The sequence below is a fragment of the Rhinolophus hipposideros genome, assembly GCF_964194185.1.
Source record: "Rhinolophus hipposideros genome assembly, chromosome: 23".
Lineage (NCBI taxonomy): Eukaryota > Metazoa > Chordata > Mammalia > Chiroptera > Rhinolophidae > Rhinolophus > Rhinolophus hipposideros.
Genome location: NC_138069.1, coordinates 15,955,185 through 15,973,421, shown reverse-complemented (window position 1 = coordinate 15,973,421; position 18,237 = coordinate 15,955,185). Strand labels below are relative to the sequence as shown.

At 52.2% G+C, this 18,237-nt stretch overlaps 4 protein-coding genes across 4 annotated transcripts; 2 read left to right on the top strand and 2 right to left on the bottom strand.

Annotated features, from left to right (window-relative positions):
• Positions 1-1,658: 1,658 nt before the first annotated feature.
• SLC35A4 (solute carrier family 35 member A4) lies at positions 1,659-2,633 on the bottom strand (the record flags this gene model as incomplete). The annotated part of the gene is made up of 1 exon (XM_081035655.1): positions 1,659-2,633. One exon carries the CDS (start codon positions 2,631-2,633, stop codon positions 1,659-1,661), a length of 975 nt encoding a protein of 324 aa, XP_080891781.1.
• A 418-nt stretch (positions 2,634-3,051) lies between these two features.
• LOC308491697 (SLC35A4 upstream microprotein) lies at positions 3,052-5,114 on the bottom strand (the record flags this gene model as incomplete). Its single annotated transcript, XM_081035659.1, has 3 exons — positions 4,982-5,114; positions 3,847-3,945; positions 3,052-3,249 (listed from the first exon to the last, which is right to left on the bottom strand). The coding sequence occupies exons 1-3, from the start codon at positions 4,994-4,996 to the stop codon at positions 3,052-3,054; spliced, it is 312 nt and encodes a 103-aa protein (XP_080891785.1). The 5' UTR covers positions 4,997-5,114.
• A 162-nt stretch (positions 5,115-5,276) lies between these two features.
• APBB3 (amyloid beta precursor protein binding family B member 3) lies at positions 5,277-11,216 on the top strand. The gene is made up of 12 exons (XM_081035644.1): positions 5,277-5,636; positions 5,916-6,079; positions 6,162-6,238; positions 6,771-6,831; positions 7,041-7,187; positions 7,313-7,440; positions 7,846-7,960; positions 8,100-8,184; positions 8,429-8,512; positions 8,784-8,899; positions 9,030-9,221; positions 10,660-11,216. The coding sequence occupies exons 1-12, from the start codon at positions 5,279-5,281 to the stop codon at positions 10,894-10,896; spliced, it is 1,764 nt and encodes a 587-aa protein (XP_080891770.1). The 5' UTR covers positions 5,277-5,278; the 3' UTR covers positions 10,897-11,216.
• Positions 11,208-17,924, top strand: SRA1 (steroid receptor RNA activator 1). Its single transcript, XM_081035657.1, has 5 exons — positions 11,208-12,023; positions 12,150-12,275; positions 15,953-16,158; positions 16,776-16,884; positions 17,036-17,924. The coding sequence occupies exons 1-5, from the start codon at positions 11,999-12,001 to the stop codon at positions 17,236-17,238; spliced, it is 669 nt and encodes a 222-aa protein (XP_080891783.1). The 5' UTR covers positions 11,208-11,998; the 3' UTR covers positions 17,239-17,924.
• Positions 17,925-18,237: the final 313 nt, after the last annotated feature.

Genomic DNA, 18,237 nt, shown 5'->3' with positions numbered 1-18,237 from the left:
TTCCCCTTTTCCACTACCCAATATAGTTGTAGGCACCACTGACCATTTCAGAGATCAGGCACCTAAAGCTAGGAGAGGTTATCTACACAAGGACAGTCAGCTAGTAAGTGACAGAGCCAGAATTCAAGTCTGGTTGGCTAGAGCTCTGCAAAGTAGAGAGTAGTGATTCACAAACTGCAGTATGCATCAGAAGCACCTAGGGAGCTTCTTTTAAAGAAAGAAAAGAGAAGAAAGATTCCTAAACTTCACTTGCTAAGATTCTGCTTCAGTAGGCCTGGGACTTTTTTTTTTTTTTAACAAACTTCCCTGGCATCCTACCACAGGAGCAGGGCCTGACATTCCTCTGGCCTTGAGAGCAAATAACAGGCACAAATATCAGTGAAGGATCCAGAGGAAATGAGATCAACCACTTTGAGTCCTCACAAGTTCTCTAGCCTACAGTCTAGTTTGTCCTGCTAGGCCTCGCACCTTCTATTCCCAAGACCCCCTTTAAATTTTGTACTTCAGGAAAATTTCAAAAGCTGTGACAGAGAACAGCCTTGGCTCCATTGAGCTGTCAAAGGGAATGCAGCTGCTGACAACAGTCGGGAGAAAACAGCCTTTCCTCCTAGTTTATGTTGCCCCAGGATTAAGATACTCAGGGCACCAGGGGAAACAAAATTGTTTGAGAGGAGCTATGCAACACAGAAGACACAGGACAATCATAGCTGATTGTAGGAACCACCTACACCCCAGAATGCTTTATTAAGACCTGATTGCTTATGCAGTTAGAGACACTGAGTTATGCAAGTTCCTCTGTGCATGGTCCCAGGTCACTCTGTGTAGAGCTTTCGTGGCTGTTGGGAGCTGGGTCACTGCTAGGTGGGGCAGGACCCAGAGTGGGAAGGATGGTACCTCCTAGGAGCTGTAGAGGGAGCAGTGGAATTCAAGAGGGCCTTTGGGTGAGCAGAGAGGTCAGGAGTGTAGGCTTAAGCCGGGGCCCAGGGGCAACATTCCCTGAGATGAGTCAAGCCCCAGCCTCTCTGGGATTTCCAGAACAAAGGCTGGGTGTGGAGAGCAGCACTGTGGAGGGAGCAGCGGGCACTGTCTCCAGGAGCTGCTGGAGCTAGGGAAGCTTGGCCGAGAATGGCTGGGGTGATGGGTGTGGAAGCTGTGGCAATTGGGCTTTTCTGTAGGGGGTGGGGAGCGAGTATCCTTTATGGAGGAGTCATGCACCATGGCTGGGCTGAGGCAGCCAACACCAGTCCTGCAGGCAGTGGGTCTGCTGGGGTGACCACCGTATGCAAGGAAAACCAACTGTTGCCCACACCCCATTTTAAGCAGCTGCATTCATGCAGAGTGAGGCAGGGAACCTTTTCCATCAGGGATGGGGTCATTTCTCAGGCTTAGGTACTGATGCTCCCCCCATTACTTAGTCAGGAAGAACTTGGGGGCATGGTTAAGAGTTTCCTTAACCAAACCCACTCTACACATCTCCCAGGAGTACGCCTTCATCCACTCACCTCCAGAGACTAACCTGGCTGCTCTCACTTCCCCAGCTTTTCTCACAAGGCACTTGTTACAGGGTTGTTGAAGCGGGGTAGGGTGGGGCTGGGAGATGGCTCCGATGGAGGTACCCAATCTACGGGGTCAAGAGTCAGGGTGGAGGTGGCCAGGGGCTAGCGGCTGCCATAGTACAGGTGCACAGCCAGACCAATGAGCAGCGTGGCCAAGAAGAAGGCAGCTGTGAGCTGTAGCCGCAGCAGGGCTGCTGAGAGCACGGCGTTGACCACGAGCGAGCAGGACACCACAAAGAGGCGCGTGATGCTGCTGCCGTGCTTCATGACAGCTGACATGAGCAGTCCATTGAGCGCCTGGCTCAGCACCACGAGCGCCGCCCATCCTGAGAAACCCTCCAGGAGGCCTGGCCCGGGGCCGCCACTTGCATGCAGACCTAAGTTCAGGAGCACACCGAAAGTGTAGAGGAAGAGGTTCTGAAGTGCCAGGGGCAGCCGCTGTCGCTTCAGGAGCAGCTCTGTGTACACGGATGACAAGCCCGAGATGAGGCAGTATAAGACGAGGAGCAGCAGTCCTAGTGGAGTGATATGCATGGGCATGGGGCCAGCTGCAGCTGCTTGAGGGGGCCCAGGAAGGGTGTTCCCAGGGTCCTGGAGGCCACCAGCTGCATAGCAGGCCCCCGCTGCCATCAGCAGCAGCAGTGCAAAGCCCTGGCGTGCAGAGAGTCGGTGTCGGAGGCAGAGGCAGTAGAATAGGGCCGTGCTTCCGATCTTGAGATTGCTCAGCACCTGGTAGGTGCTGGGGTCCATGTAACGTTGAATATAGATCACCAGGTTGTTGTTAGCGCCATAGAGCAGGGCTGACAATGCGAAGGGGGCAGCATGTCGCCAGGATGGGGTCCCCCGGGGCCATGCTTGCCAGCCCACCAGGAGGGAGAAGGTGCACAACAGCAGCTTGGTCAGCTCAGTCAGCAGCACAGCCGACGAGGGTCGGAAGGGCACTTGGCCATCTACATGGCACAGTGCCAACAATGGGGCATGGGCACCATACATGGCTGTGGACAGGAGGAGCATCAGGGTCCAGCGGGCCTGCCTGGGACGGCCCAGGCCTGGAGCACCCCCGTCCTCTACACTCATGCCCACGCCACACCCACGGTGGCCTGTAGCTAGCAAGGGACAGCAAGGATTGTGCCACTTTTGGGGAAAATCAAGTTATGGAGCCGGCTCCCCGGAGGGAGGAGCCGTGGCACATCATCAGAAAGAACATGGAGGATCACAGTCAGCTGTAAACTCCACAGTCAGGGCTGGAAAGGGGCTGGTGGCCCGAGGAGCCAGTCTTGGGGCCAGTCCCATGGGGTGAGAGAAGGAAGAAGTCCAGGGTGCTGGCTGATGAGCCACTGTCCACCCTCTCCAGGAAGGGAAGCAAGGATGAAGGTGGCAGGAAAGTTGGAGACAGCAAATGGGTGACAGCTGGGGAAGCCAGATATGGTGTCTGTAGTCGAAAGGCCTCCACCTGCAGGCTCCAGCTGCTCATCCTGCTTCCCCCATGGCAGGGCTAGTCTGGTCCCTTGCGCAGTGACCGTAGATAGTCCCTCAATGTCTTCTCCACATTGGGCACAGCATATGCCTGAGCTGCGTAGATGCCAGTGCAGGTGCCCACGGCAAAGCCCAATACTGCTGATGCCCTCAGTTTGGCCACCACATAACCAGCCAGGAAGCCCTTGAGGAATGGGGAGGACAAGAGCGAGCCATCCTGTAGAGGAAGATTCAGGAGCAAACTCAGCAGGCTCTCCCCTTCTCTAACCAGGAGCTACTCAAGCTGGGCTTAGAGCATCCCATCACCTGCTCCTCCTTATTCTGGAGAGTTGCGGTAGTCCCTCCAAAGATTTTCTCAAGGTTTTGGAGGCAGAAAAAGAACCTAGGAGTCCTAATCACACAATCTCAGAATCCTGCGGTTAGAAAGCTCCAAACACAGAAACCTCCACAAGGCCACAGAGATGTCCCCGAGGAAACTGACCCCTGCCTGCTTCTCCAGCTTCATTTCCTAGCATGCTCTCCCACTACTGCAATCAAACGGAACTCCTCCCACCCCCTTCTTCATCATGCTACTTCCTACCACAAGGGCTTTGCATATATTGTTCCATCTGCCTGGATGTTCCCTCCTTCCATCTTCACCTAAGTTAACCTCTATTTAAGATCCCAATTCAAGCGCCCTTTTGTCAGGGAAACTTTCCTTGAGGTCAGACAACAGGCACTCAATAACCATTTGCAAAATAAATGTCTACCACCCATTCAGAAGCATACTGGGCAATAAAGCCTAAGTGGGGTGGGGGGGCAGGCGCAACTTTACCTGGCCCATACCACTATTGACTTCGGCTTCTACACGTTGTTGCAGATGCTCCAGCTGGTTCTTGAGAAATGCCAGGTCCTTAAGCTTGGGCAGAGAATCCTACGGGCAAGGGAGAGGCTAGCTTCAACAGACTGACCCCACCCCATGCCCTGCTTAAGTCTATCAGAGGCTGGGGGTTGGGGATGGAGTGAGCCTGAGAAACCGCTTCCTGAGATGACAGCGGTAAAGGAAGAAAGGCATTGAAAAGGACAGAATTCACGTGGGGGTCAGGGAGGGCGTGACAGATGGGATGTGCATCCGGAACTTACAACCACCTTTACAGGAATTTTATATAGTAAGCAGTATGCAGGGAAGGCAGGAGAAACAGCAAGGGGGCCTTCAACAAGATCTATCAGGAAAGCACTTGACTAGAAGCCACCCGGAAGTGACCAGTCTGTCTTGTCTACCGAATCCCAAGGCCTAATACAGGGACTGGCAAGGACTTAGTAAATGTGTGAGTGGTGCTGAACTTCCAGACCAATGGTGAGTAATGGCCTGAGAAGTGCCCTGGATAATTTGTTGGGGATAAATCTGGTTTCTGCCTCGGCTTCTTGCGCTTCTCCTCCAAGGCCACCCCAGACTGAGCGTACGACTGTATGCATGCGCGGGGAGTCGAGGGCACGGGGAATGGCTGTCTAGGAGTGTGGGTAAATGAACTGAGTGATTTTCATCGCCGAAGGACGAAATTCAGTGTGTGCGCAAGGGAGTGTTTGAAGGAGGGTGTGTCTGTGGATTGGAAACGTGTCTCTGGGAGGGGAAATTTCGGGGGCTACGGAATGGAGCAGAGCGAGGAGTGTGTCAGAGGGAAAGGGTTTGGGTGTGGGAGGAACTAGGGATCGTGTTGGTCCCCGGGAGGGCGAACCTGGGGGACCCCCGGCTTCGCCTGCCCAGCGCTCCACCACTCTCCTCCTCACTGTGGAGGTACTTACTATTGGCACGTACCCAGCGGCAGCATCCATTCGACAGGCGCAATATTTTGCCCCCCAGGGGAAACAAAGGGCATCCCCACCCAGGAGCCTCTCCAATGTCGTGTCTCCTCAGGACTGAAAAGGTGTGAACACCAGCCCAACTGCAGATCACCCCCACGGTCACTCACCTTGTCATCCGCCATCTTCCCCGCCGCACTTGTTGCGCAGGCGCAGCCTCGCCTCCCTCACGCCAAGTACGAAGGCCAGCATTACTACGGGCGGAGGCACTTCCGGAGCAGTTTTGGAAAGGGCGGAGGCGCTGTGGTGGAGGTGGAGCCCGGGCGGTCTCCTGCCCGCAGATATTCCCACGTGACCCCTCCCGTCGAGTCCCGGGCGGCGTGTGCGCGCGCGCACACGACCTGGGCGTGATGATCTCATTCGTGCGCGCGCGGCGCATGCTCGCCTCGCCGGTCACCCGCCGCTTGATGAGCTCATACTTGCCCGGTGGTGTCAGCGGTTTGCCGCCGGCGGTGCTCCTCCCCCCGACCCACGCACGGAATCGCTCACCATTCAGAGATCCAGACGCCTGTTTGCACGCGCCACCCGTGGGAGGGCGGTGCTGCTCAGGCCCGTCCTTTGCCAACCCCGGGACCCGGCCGCTGCCCCGCCTGGTATTTGTGCGGCGCCCGCTGGCGCGGCTGACTCCGGCGCAGAGAGGCTGGGCTTGTAGGCGCACCAGCTTCGGAGGTCGGGCTGGACTGAGAGTGGAGACCGGCGGCGACGCGGCTGGGGCTATGCTGGGCAAGGATTACATGCTGGCCATCATTCTGGTCAACTGCGATGGTGTGCACGGAGGGGCCCGTTGGGAGGACTAGGAGCTGAAAGGGGATGAGGGAGCGCGAAAGGCTATCCCGAGGCTCAAAGACAGGGAAGGGGACGTCTCTGGGTGAGAATCAGGGCACAAAGAAACCCTTACATTTGCGCTGCAATATCCAAGATTGGGAGCCTGGACCGTCAGCCTGGACCTCCAGCATACGGGTTGATAAGGTGTTATTCTGAACCTACGAATATGCCTTTCCTCTCCAATCCTGTGTTCCCCCTTCCCATTCCCTGTTCCTGTAGATGACTTGTGGGGGGACCAGAGTCTGGAGGGGGAGCCAGGCCTGCCCCCTGGCTGGAGGAAGATCCACGATGCTGCAGGTACTTATTATTGGCACGTACCCAGCGGTAGCACCCAGTGGCAGCGCCCAACCTGGGAGCCAGGAGATGCAGAGGACCCAGGCACGGTAGGTGGAGTGTGAGGATGGGGCCTGAGCCCATGTGTGGACCTAGGCCTGCTGCTACACTGACCTAGTCCCCTCTCTACAGAGGACAGAAGGGATTTGGGGACTTCGGCCCCCCAAGGGGAGATCCTTCTCCAGCCTGGAGAGCTCACTGGATCAGAGGTAACATGGATAGGCCAACAAAAATGAAAGGCTTGGCACTCAAAGATGCAGCTGGACCTACGGTCTGCTTTCCAGCCCAGGGTCTAGACTCTGTCCTTTGTTCTTGGCTCTGTCCCATGTGCTTGACTCTCAGCATTTTGAGTTCCAAACTCTGTCTTTTGCCACATGTTCTTTTCCATATTCTGGGTCCTGACATCATGTTCTAGACCTTGGCCACTGTCCTGGGCTCTGTCCGTGGAGGTTCCCATCCTGTGTTCTAGGGTCTCTTATCCCGATTTGGGGCTGTAGTTCACATTTTCGATACTGCTCCATGTTTGCAACTTTTATATGTCCTGTGTCCTCAAATTCTAAGTCACACTCTTTATGTTACATTTATTTAATATGTCCTGGGCCCTGTCCTACTCTGGTTTTATATTTGGGACACTATATTCTGGGTCTTATCCCACATCTTGTGCCCATTAAATAGTCTGGGCCTCACCAATGTCCCTTCTGTAAGAAGTGTGGTCCCCTTACCAGCTCTGCTCTGTTCTAGTAACTCTTTGTCCTGGTATGGTGAGGAATCCTACATCCAGAGCATGGAGCCAGGGGCTAAGGTAGTGGAGCGTCTCCACCCTCTCTCTCTCACTCGGCATTGGGGAGGGACCGAGGGGAAGGTCAGGGGTGGGAGTGGGCTGAGCAGAGATGACCAAGGGTGACGGGAGGGGGCATCAGAGGGTTTACATGTGTGGAGCCTGTGGCATCTTCCACACTACTGCACTTCTACTCACTCAGGGCCCTCCTGTCCTTTCTCTCAACCCATCAGTGCTTTGCAGTCCGCTCTCTGGGCTGGGTTGAAGTACCCGAAGAGGACCTGGTACCAGGGAAGAGCAGTATTGCAGTAAACAACTGCATCCAGCAGCTGGCCCAGACCCGCAGCCGGAGCCAACCCCCAGATGGTGCCTGGGGCGAGGTGAGCTGGCCAGCTCTTCAGGGGGTTCAGCCCAAGTTGCAAGCAGAGGTAGTTGTCCCTGAATTGCCTGTATCCCATGGCAACCACCTTTATCTGAGCTCTGGGCTGCCCTCTGTCCTTGGCAGGGCCAAAACATGCTGATGATCCTGAAGAAGGATGCCATGAGTCTGGTGAATCCCCTGGACCACAGTCTGATCCACTGCCAGCCTCTGGTGCACATCCGTGTATGGGGTGTGGGCAGCTCCAAGGGCCGGTGAGGACCCTTACATCCCCCCAAGTGAAAGTTGCTCCTTCCTCCCCCTGCAGGCTGTGCTCCCCACTGATGCTGATCCCCTGTACTTGAACCCCGAACACAGATCCTCTGACATCGACCCAAGCTCTGCCTCCCCTGCCTGGTCCAGCCCTGCTTGGGGAGGGTGGGCCCAGCTCAGCAGGGACGAATGGGGGAGAGCCTGAGAGGCTGGGCTGATTCTCTCCTGTGCTCCCACATGCTTCCGGAACAGTGACAGGTGAGTTACAGCCAGGTGCCTTCAGCCCCAGCCCTGATCTCCCTGTCTATCCCTCCCATATCCCTTGCATGACTTTCTAGCCTCCTGCAAGCACTACAGGTCCCTGCCCCTACCCAGCTTCTACCCCAGCCCCATCTCTGACCTGCCAGGGACTTCGCTTTTGTGGCGGGTGACAAAGACAGCTGTATGCTCAAGTGCCATGTGTTTCGCTGTGACGTCCCTGCCAAGGCCATTGCCAGTGCCCTACACGGGCTCTGTGCCCAGGTAAGAGCCAGGAGTGGGGTAGAGAATGTGGGATGGAGCTGGGTCTGAAGCTGCCAAGGCGGTTGGGACAGGGTGGTATTGGCTCCCTTACCTCCATTCCTCTCTCCGTGCACCTCAAGCTAGCTGCATTGTTTTTCAGATCTTGTCAGAGCGAGTAAGGGTCAGTGGTCATTCCCCTTGCTGTTCCCTCGACCCCATCTCCCCTGAAGACCTGCCACGGCAAGGTATGGGGAGGGAGGTGCTGCATTGCAGCAACAGGCTGTTTTGGTGAAAGATGAGGGAGTCCTGGTTATTTGGTACTTCCCTGCAGATATGGGACTTCTGATGTGTCCTGGTCCCAGGGATTCTAGGCCCTAAATTGGAGGCACATCTGTGGTCTTTATCTTCTGCAAGCTCCAGCTCTCTCAGAAAGGGGGGGGAAAGGAGTCATTGAAAGAGCTCCCAGGCCAGCTTGGTGTGTATTTTCAGCGGAGCTGCTGGATGCGGTGAGCCAGGCTGCTCAGAAGTACGAGGCACTGTACATGGGGACCCTGCCAGTCACCAAAGCCATGGGTGAGGACTGAGTGGGCTGGAGGGGGTGGCAGGCTGCCTAAGGCAACAGAAAGGTAGGTGAGGTAGGGTCTACCACTATTTCTCAGCGCGCTTCCATGGTCCTACACAGCCTGGAAAGTACCACCCTTCCAACCCAGGATTCTAAGCCCAGCCCCGGATATTCTCTTCCCATGTCGTTGAATCCCAAGTCAGTGAGAGGGGCCTAGACACCTCCTGCAGATCCCTCCTTCTTTTTGTCTGGGAGACACCATGGTACAAATGAACCCCATAGGCATGGATGTGCTGAACGAGGCCATTGGTATCCTCACCACCCGGGGAGACCGGGATGCCTGGGTCCCTGCCATGCTCAGTGTGTCTGACTCTCTCATGACTGCACATCCCATTCAGGTACCAGGAGGTGAAGTTGGGGGCTGTGGAGGGGTGGGCAGGGATGTTGGGGGTCATTGCTTGCTGCTGGAAGAGCTCAGTGGGTCCAGCCAGTGCCTGGCCCTCTGGTGACTAGGCCTGGTGTGGGCAGGCAGAGGCCGGTGCAGAGGAGGAGCCACTGTGGCAGTGCCCTGTGCGCCTTGTGACCTTTATTGGTGTTGGCCGTGACCCACACACCTTTGGCCTCATTGCTGATCTGGGCCGTCAGAGCTTCCAGTGCGCGGCCTTCTGGTGCCAGCCCCATGCAGGGGGACTCTCTGAAGCTGTGCAGGCTGCTTGCATGGTGAGTTGGGGTGGGAATGGTGGGTGGGGTTACGCTGCATTTTGCTTTGTACTGGTGATTGGGGCTCAGGATTGGCAACCTCTCCAGAAATCACAAACCAGTGATCCCAGGGCTGACTATGGTTCACTGTTTTATTTGGCCCTCACGCTATTTTCAATAAGCTTTAATGAGTTGCCTAAAGACTACATTTCACATAATTGTTATTCCTGTTTTTCTTAAAATATTAGAAGCTCTGACACTAGATTCACATGCATAAATTTCAACATTCAGCTGGAATTATGTAGGGCTGTGCCCTGTAGGGTGGGCATTGTCTTTCCTTTTTGTCTCATTTAGGTTATTACCTGATATCTGTGGGCATTTGAGTATTGGACCTCGCACTCTTCAGCTGACTCATTCAACAAATATGAGTTTCTGCAGGGTACCGGGCACTGGATGTGACCCTGGGAATTCAGTGGTATGAGGGCACAGCCTTAGGTAAGAGCAGGGACAGACCAGAAGGACGTGGTACACCACAGGATGATGGAGACGGCCGCTTCAGGGGTTCAAGAAGGCTACCTGAAAGAAGTGATAGTAAACTGAGAGCTGAAGGTCTAAAATGAAGTTAGCGAGGTGAAGGGAGTAGGACAGAAGGTGTGCCAAGTACAGGGAAGCCCAGCTGTGAAGGCCAGAGAGATGTTAGTGGATTAGAGTTATCTGAAAGGCTCTGGAATGCAAGGGGAGAGGGAGTGAGAGAAGGTAGAAACCAGGTCCTGGAAGAACTTACTGCTCAGGGTGATGAGTATATTTTATCCTGAGGCACTTTGAGCCTTTGAAAGGTTTTGAGCAGGACAGTGAGGTCAGGTTTGTGGATCAGGAAGACCACTTAAGCTATAGTATCGGTGAACGATTTGGGAGACATAAGTAGGAAGACCATTTAGAATCCCGTTGAGTTCAAATGAGAGAAAATTGGGGTAGTTACATAGGGACTGGCATTTGGGTTATAGACTCTCCCCTTGACCAGGGAATCCACTTTGTCAGGGGCCAGTCCACTCCAATGAGAGATGGAGGAGAGTCAATATAGTGGTAGGTGTGGTTAAGAGCACAAGCTCTGCAGTCAGAATTAGTGTGAATCCCAGTTCTGCCATTTTCTGGCTAAGTGACCTTGAGTAAATCATGTGTTCTCTCTAAATCGCAATTTCCTCATTTGCAAAATGGAGATAATAACACCTGATAATTATGTTACATTATACAAAGCATTTAGCACAGTGTCCAGCCCTCCTTAATGCTTAGTAAATGTCAAGTTTTATGTTTTTGTTACTGAGCTACCTGGGAATGCTGAACAGGCTCCGATGTGGCAGACTACAAGCCTCATGTGAGACCGAAGCCTTGGCCTGCAGAAACTTTTCAGGGAGTCCAGGGGCAGAGAGGAGCTGGATCCTCACATTCCCCTTCTCCCTAGGTTCAGTACCAGAAGTGTCTTGTGGCCTCTGCAACTCGAGGCAAGGCATGGGGTGCCCAGGCCCGTGCCCGTCTGCGGCTCAAGCGGACCAGCTCTGTGGACTCCCCAGGAGGTCCCCTGCCTCTCCCCTTGCTAAAAGGAGGGGTTGGGGGTGCAGGGGCAGCCCCTCGAAAGCGGGGCATCTTCTCTTTTCTTGATGCCTTCCGGCTGAAACCCTCTCTGCTCCACATGCCCTAAATTGATCTGGGAGGACTGGGGAAAGAGGTTTTGGGTCCATGCCCAACTCTGTACCCCTTCTTTCTCCTGGGGCCTGCAGCCTCTCGCCGCCCCATCCCCTTCTCTGCCTGCCCCTCTGACCTTGCACACTCTGTATTTATTGCCCAAATTATTGTTTCTATGGGTGACTGAGAGGCCCTGCACCACAACCTAGGCCCCTGGCTGTCTTTCCCCTGGGTCCCTCCTGTGTTCCTTGCCCCTGTCCAGCCCTGGACAGTTGGCTCTACCTCAGCAACACTTTATAGCAAAATTAGTACAAATAAAAATCCCTCAGTGACCTCACCGGGTGTGAGTATATTGGGCCTGGGACAGGGCTGGGGGATTAACCACCTGTATGAAGTGAGTGTGTCGGTGCTTGTTGGTGGTAGCTGCCTGATGGAAGTCTGACTTCATTCAACAAATATATTTTCTAAGGTTTTCTCTATGCCAGGCACTAAGCTAGGCACTGGGGATGTAATAAAATAGGGTTTTCACTTTCTGTCCGAAAGGGAGAGAAACAAGGTCAAATAAGATACAAGATATATGTAGTACTAGGAAATCGCAGCCGGTTGTGGGAGCTCAGATGAGCGACAACCTGGCCTGAAGCAGTACTAGGCTTCCTGAAGAGTTGACATCTGAGTACTGAAGGAATCCTGCACCAGTTACGAAGCCTAGAGAGTACAAATGTGCAGGGCAGTGGTCAGAGGTGAGGTTCCAGAGGCCTCCCTGGCTAGATCACAGAGGGGCATATGTGGGGCAGGAGCTGCTGCTCGTTTCAAGTTGCTCCTGAGACCGAGAAGGGGAGAGACTGGACACCGGGGACTCGGGCTCCTAGAGCGCCGCCTCCTGGAGCACAGCCCCGTTTGTTACCTTGTGACCAGGAACCCGGTGCAATATCAGTTGGAGATTTCGAGTCCCTTAGGGAGTGGGTGCGGGATCCCCGCACCGGCTCTCGGCTTTTTTGAACAACCGTCCAACCAGGAAGGCTCCAAGCAACCAGCCGGGGCGGGGCGCCCCGAAGCAACTACGGTTGGCGGCCGCCGCGGAAGTGACGCGCTGCCCCGCTGGCCGTGCGGGAGCGGAGATGGCGGAGCTGTACGTGAAGCCGGGTGAGCGCGGTAGCGCTCCGCGGGCGCTGGGTCCTGCACCCTGCCCGGGCGGGGGGCGGTGACGAGGCGGAGTCAGTACCCTCCATCTCCCCCCGGCTCCCTTCACACATGCCCTCCCCTCTGCAGGCAACAAGGAGCGCGGCTGGAACGACCCGCCGCAGTTTTCCTACGGGCTGCAGACCCAGGCCGGCGGACCCAAGCGCACTCCGCTCACCAAGAGGGTCGCCGCTCCCCCGGATGGAGCCCCCAGAGGTGCGTGGGGGCCTTGAGTGCGGAGAGCGGCGGAGAATGGGTGGTTCCAGGGATTAGCTTGTCCCGGGGGCCCTTTTTGCGCCCCTGAGGAGTCTAAGAGGTTGGAGTTCCAGAAAGGGCCTCAGGGCAGGCCCTTTTCGAAGCTCTTCTACTGCCCAGGTCAATAAGTGGTACTTTGGTTTCAAAAGAATATCTCTATGCATTTATCCAAATTGATTTCATCCAGACCTATGGTTTTAATATAGTTTTTAGTCTCAAATTACTTTCAAATTTTATTTCCAACCTGGATCTCTACCCATAATACCATAGTGGCACATCCATTTGTTCTACACCGTCACTTGGCTATATAATAAACATCTCAGACTTCATGTGTTATCCATTCACTGATGCATTCATTCATTATCATCTACTGAGCACCAACTATGAGCCAGGCAGTGTTTAAGGGCGAACTAGACAGCAGTAAAGAAGACAAGAAGGTTTCTGCGTTCATGGAGTCCACACTCTAGCTGTGGAGACAGACAAATGAAATAGCGGTACGGACTCTGCAGAGAAATAAACCATGATGTGAGAGTGACCAGGTAACTAAGTTAGGTGCCTGAGGGACTGACATTTAAGCTGAAATCTGACTGATGATTAAAAGCTACGCAGAGATCAGGTGTTAGTGTGTCCCAGACACTGGAAATAGTACAAAAGCTTTGTGAACAAGTTTGGCAAATTCAGAGAATGAAGGAATACCTCGTAGCTAGCACACAGGGGGCTAGGGATAGAGATAAGTAGTAGGTAGTGCCCAGATCATAGTGGGTTTTGTTTTAATCTATGTAAATTTGGAAGCCACTGAAAAGTTTAGAGGGCTGCCTTTTTCTGTGAGCATTTCTCATGCCAACAGGTAGGGCTGTGGCCCTGAGAAAGAGGCTGATTCAGCTCTCTTAGTACCCCTCTATTTTCTACACTGTAACACTGCAATGGAATGATATAAGCTAGTTTCTTAACCTTGGCACTATTGACCAGATAATTATTTTGGACCAGATAATTGTCATGAGGGACTGTCCTATACACTGTAGAATGTTTGCAGCAATCCCTGGCCTCTACCCACTAGATGCCAGTAGCACCCATCTAGTTGGGATAGCTAACAATGTCTTCATACATTTGCCCTGGAGGCGAAATCTTCCCAGATTGAGAAATAATGACTGATTTACGTTAAAAAACAAAACAAAAACTGCTGCATGGAAGATTTTAGGGAATTAGTGGAAAGTAAAATTAAGAGGCTTTTATGGTAACATAGGCAAGATTTAATGATGATTTGGACAATGGGAATATGGGAGGTGGTAGGAATTGATGAATATGGAATATATTATGGAGAAAGTCAGGAATGAGTATATATAGGTGAGGTTAAGAAGAATCAATGTACTTGAATTTTTGCTTGAGGAACTGGCTGGTATTTTTCATTGATATGGGAAGCCTGGAGAATAGTGGTTTTGGGGGGAGGGGGAAGGCAAGCTTTCTGTCTTGGCCATGTTAAATTTGGGCTGCTATTTTGGGGAGTGATGTAAGCCATAATTACAGAAACGAATCACCATCATATGGATGGTACTCGATGTCACGGACATGACTAAGGTTACTTAAGTCTCCTTAAGTATGTGGATAGAGGCCCAAAGAGGATCCAGGACAAAGCCCTACGGCTGAGTCGAGTAGGAATTAGCAAAGGAGACTGGAAAATAGCCAAAGAAGTAAGAACAAAAGCAAAATTGACTCTGGGAGAGAATCAAATCTTGGCTGAACCATAATGAATGCTGCTAGGTCAAGTAAGAGATGTTTTGACGCACATAGGGATGACTGATGACCCTAAAAGCAGTCTATGGAGTGATGAGAGCAAAAACCCAGCTGGAATGGGCCGACGAGAGAATGTGAAAAGAGGGAGAGAAGTAACCATACATAGACAGCTCATTCAAGAAATTCTGCTGTGAAGCAGATAAGAAATGGGGGAGCGGGGTTACCTGAAGAAGGAATGATAGGAAAGGGAGGGCTTTTGTTTTTAAGATAGTATACACTAGAGCGAGTCTGTTGCAGACAGGATGACTCAGTAGTAGGACAACTGATGGCAGGAGAAAAAGGATAATTGCAGGACGGAAGCCTAGAGAAGGCAAGAGGCTGGGGTGCAGAGTTCAGCTGGAGAGATGGCCTCTGATAGCAGGAACCTTTCATCTATTAGAGGAGGAGGAAAGTGGCCACTGATGCGGGTGGGTTAATATAACTGGTAGTGAGAAGATAAGACTTTCTGTTTAATGACTTCTACTTTCTCAGTGAAATATGAGGCAGGGTTAGAAATAGAGACGGCAGGGAAAGGAAAAGAAAGTAGAGAGTTAGAGAAAATAAGATGTGAAAATAGTTGTTCTGAAGAGTAGAAAAACAAGGCAACGTGTAGGATTTCCAGGCAGTGTTGGATGCCTTTTAAAATCTGTAGCCATGAATTGACTCCTCAGCATGGTTCTGTTTTTCTCCCCAACAAGTGCAGGCAAGCTGGGTTTACCAGGAAAGTGGGACAATGGGAGGGGATAAGTGAGGTGTTTATACGGGAGTGATTTTAATGCATGGTGAAATCTGAGTAGCTAGCTGGAAGAGTAGGAGTGGTTTTGGAGGTAGTACAGTGTTGTTGAGAACACGACAGAGGGGAATGAGAGGCAGAAAACAAGGGTGGAAAATGATCACTGGAGGTGAGGAGGTCAAGACACCAAAACGCCAAATTATTAGATGAATTAGTTATCCATGTTGATGCCTAAGAGTAAATTCTTGACTTTCCCCCCCAGCCTTCTTTTCCTGTAGTGGTTCCACCATCCCATTACCAAAGTCAGAAACCAAGAGTCATCTTTGACTCCTCTCCCTCACCCCCAATGCACCAAGTCCTGTTGCTACCTCCTCCTAAATCTGACCACTTCATTTTCCCCTCAGCTAGTCTTTCACTCAAGTCCACCAGCACCGTCTTTCCCGGGCTACTCCATTAACCGCGCAGCTGGTGTCCCTGTCTCCAATCTTGACCTATTCTCATCAATTTTTCAGAAAGCACATGGAACAAACATGTAGACTTTTTCTGGCTCTTGGGCACTGCCCTTACCTCTACCTAGTACACGGTTCCTTCAGTTCTTGGTGGCTTCATTAATCAGTTCTTAACTTTGTGAGCACTTTTTGCTACACTAACCAAGCAGCTGCACCTATATTCTTAATCACAGCAACCCTGTAAAATAAGTGCTTATTACTATAATATCCCCATTTTACACAAGAGGAACCCATGCTCAGAGGTTAAAAGTAACTTGCCAGACGTCACCTAGTGGGTGGGCTGGGATAAACTCAGATGTCACCTCAGAAGGCCTTGAGCAGTCTAGGTAGGTCCCTCTAGTCCTCTTTATCACTTCATCCATCTTTGTAGCGTGCAACATAATTGGTAATTTTCTTGGGCCCCACCCCCAAATTTAAGCTCTCTGAGATCAGGAACCTGATCCGTCTGGTTTACTATTCTCTCTCTGGTGCCTTGCACATTGTCTGGCACATAGTAGGGACTTCATGAATATCCATTTTTGAATGAATGTCTCACAGAATAGCCCTCCTTAGAACGCATGAAGTTAAAGAGTTGAGCTTCGTACCTATTTCAGCCATGTTTGCTTGATCCTGTTTTACCTTTTCAGTTCCCACCTCAGAGACTTCTCCTGGGGCCCCCCCAGTGGGGCCTCCACCTCCTTCAAGTAAGGCTTCCGGGCCCCCACCCGTGGGGAGCTATCCTGCCTCCAGTGTGGAGCCCCCAGAGTCACCAGTCATTGAGTGTGAGGCTCTGCTGGAAGACGTGCTGAAACCTTTGGAACAGGCATTGGAGGACTGCCGTGGCCACACAAAGGCAAGCCCTGGCACATCAGTGGGGTGATGGGAAGGGTTCCTATCGACAGCCAGATGCAAGTATGGCTCCCAAAAGTAGACCGTCTGACCCTATGGGCAGTGGCGCTCAACCCTGACTTACAGGCCTCTTTGGAATCTGCTAAGGACTTTGCAGAAAAATGAGCACAGGATTTCAGGAGGGTTCAAGGGATTTCTGCAGACGCAGTCAGTAGAAGAGGCTTACTTCAACTCCCATTAGTGATGGTGACAGCCTGATTTCCATACCTCTAGGCCATTTAGAGCAGAGCCTGCTGATGTGCTCAAGGAGAGAGAGGGGAACCCCCTTTTATTGTTATTTCTTAAGTTCTCTGGAGGCAAGGGAACTGAGGCGATTAGCACTATAGGATGAGTTTCTGGGGGTCTGAGAAACTCGGGAAATTTAACATTTCTAGCCTTACATGCATTTTTCTTGGGAAGAGATTCCATAGGTTTCATCAAATTCTCAGTGGGGCCTCTAACCTTTGGGTAAAGAACTAGAACTTTTAAGATTAAGTGTTAAGTTCCTGGGCCAGAGAGAACAGATTCCCCTGCCCTTGCTGAGCTGATAGCACTGACTCGGATGGACTTTCTCTCTCTCAGAAGCAAGTATGTGATGACATCAGCCGACGCCTGGCTCTGCTGCAGGAACAGTGGGCTGGAGGGAAGCTGTCAACGCCTGTAAAGAACAGGATGGCTTTGCTGGTGTTAGGTATGGGTGGGTCCCTCATTATAACTAAGTCCCTCATCCCGGCATGGCTGGCTGAGCTGGAGTAGGTGCTGAGATTTTTGACTGGTTGGGAAGGGAGGAGTGGGAGCTATGTGTTTTGCCCCGACTGCTTTCTCAGTCTCTCTCTCCTCAGAGCTTTCAAGCCACCAGTGGGACGCAGCAGATGACATTCACCGCTCGCTCATGGTTGACCACGTGACTGAAGTCAGTCAGTGGATGGTGGGAGTTAAAAGATTAATTGCAGAAAAGAAGAGTCTGTCTTCAGAGGAGGCCGGTGAAGAGACATCCAGAGCTGAGGAGAACCAGACTGTACCAGACGTGCAACAGACTCCATAATCCTTTGGGTTCCCCAGAATTGCCTCACACCATCGCTATGCCTTGGCATGGGAGGCCTTCTATCACTTGGCTCCCTCTTACCACTTGGGAGACTGTCTGCCCGATTGGGGTCTCTGGCCTGACTCATCTCTGGGGGAAGAGGTCTCACCTGGGTCACAAGGAGGTCACTTGTTACCCATAACATGCATTTCAATAAAATCTCACTGGTGGGCCGTGGGTAGATGAGGCCTCCCTATGCTATACTGACCCCTTCTGGTGTCCTTGACGGCCCTGCTCCCTGTGTACCCTAAAAACCTCTGTTCATTCATCATGAATGGCCTTGCTAGGAGTGAGCAGAGGACGGTCTGCTGCTCTCCCCTAAATGAGATCTCAGTGTACATTCCTTGCTGGGCTGAGTAGCCCTATCTTTGGATGATTTCATTTCAGCATGAGAACAGAGGTTCAAATAGCATGGGGAGAATTTTCTGTCAAGAAAAGGAGACTGCTCTATTTTTACCATATCACCCTTGAGGTATGCAAGTGCTATGGAGATTAGGATCAGAGATTAGAACATAGCTATATAAATTGAAGGAGAAAAAGACCAGATCGCTGAGATACGGGATCGTGACTTTTTTTCTTTGTGGGGGGCATGATTATGACTCCTTAATCTGACTTACCAAATAAACTGCTGCCTCACTTTGGGCTTTAAGGTCTCTTCTAACCCTTTGAGGACAACAGAACCAGGTGGAAGGGGCCTGTGAGAAGAGCTGGTACAGGTTTTCAGTGTTGGAATAAAGGGATTGGTACTTGTAGGTGGGAGGCAGAAAAGGCATGGGGAGAGACTGGAGGGAGGAGAAGGCTAAGAGGCTGGAGCAGCGCCTCTTTTTTCCCGTGTCAGGATAGGGATTACTGGAGCAGCCTGATTCCAGGAAGGCTGCTTCCTGGAAATGCTGGAACAGACTACTGCTGTTTATGGTTTGGCAGCTCCTGTAGCCTGCCAAGGCTGGCTCTAATTTGCAC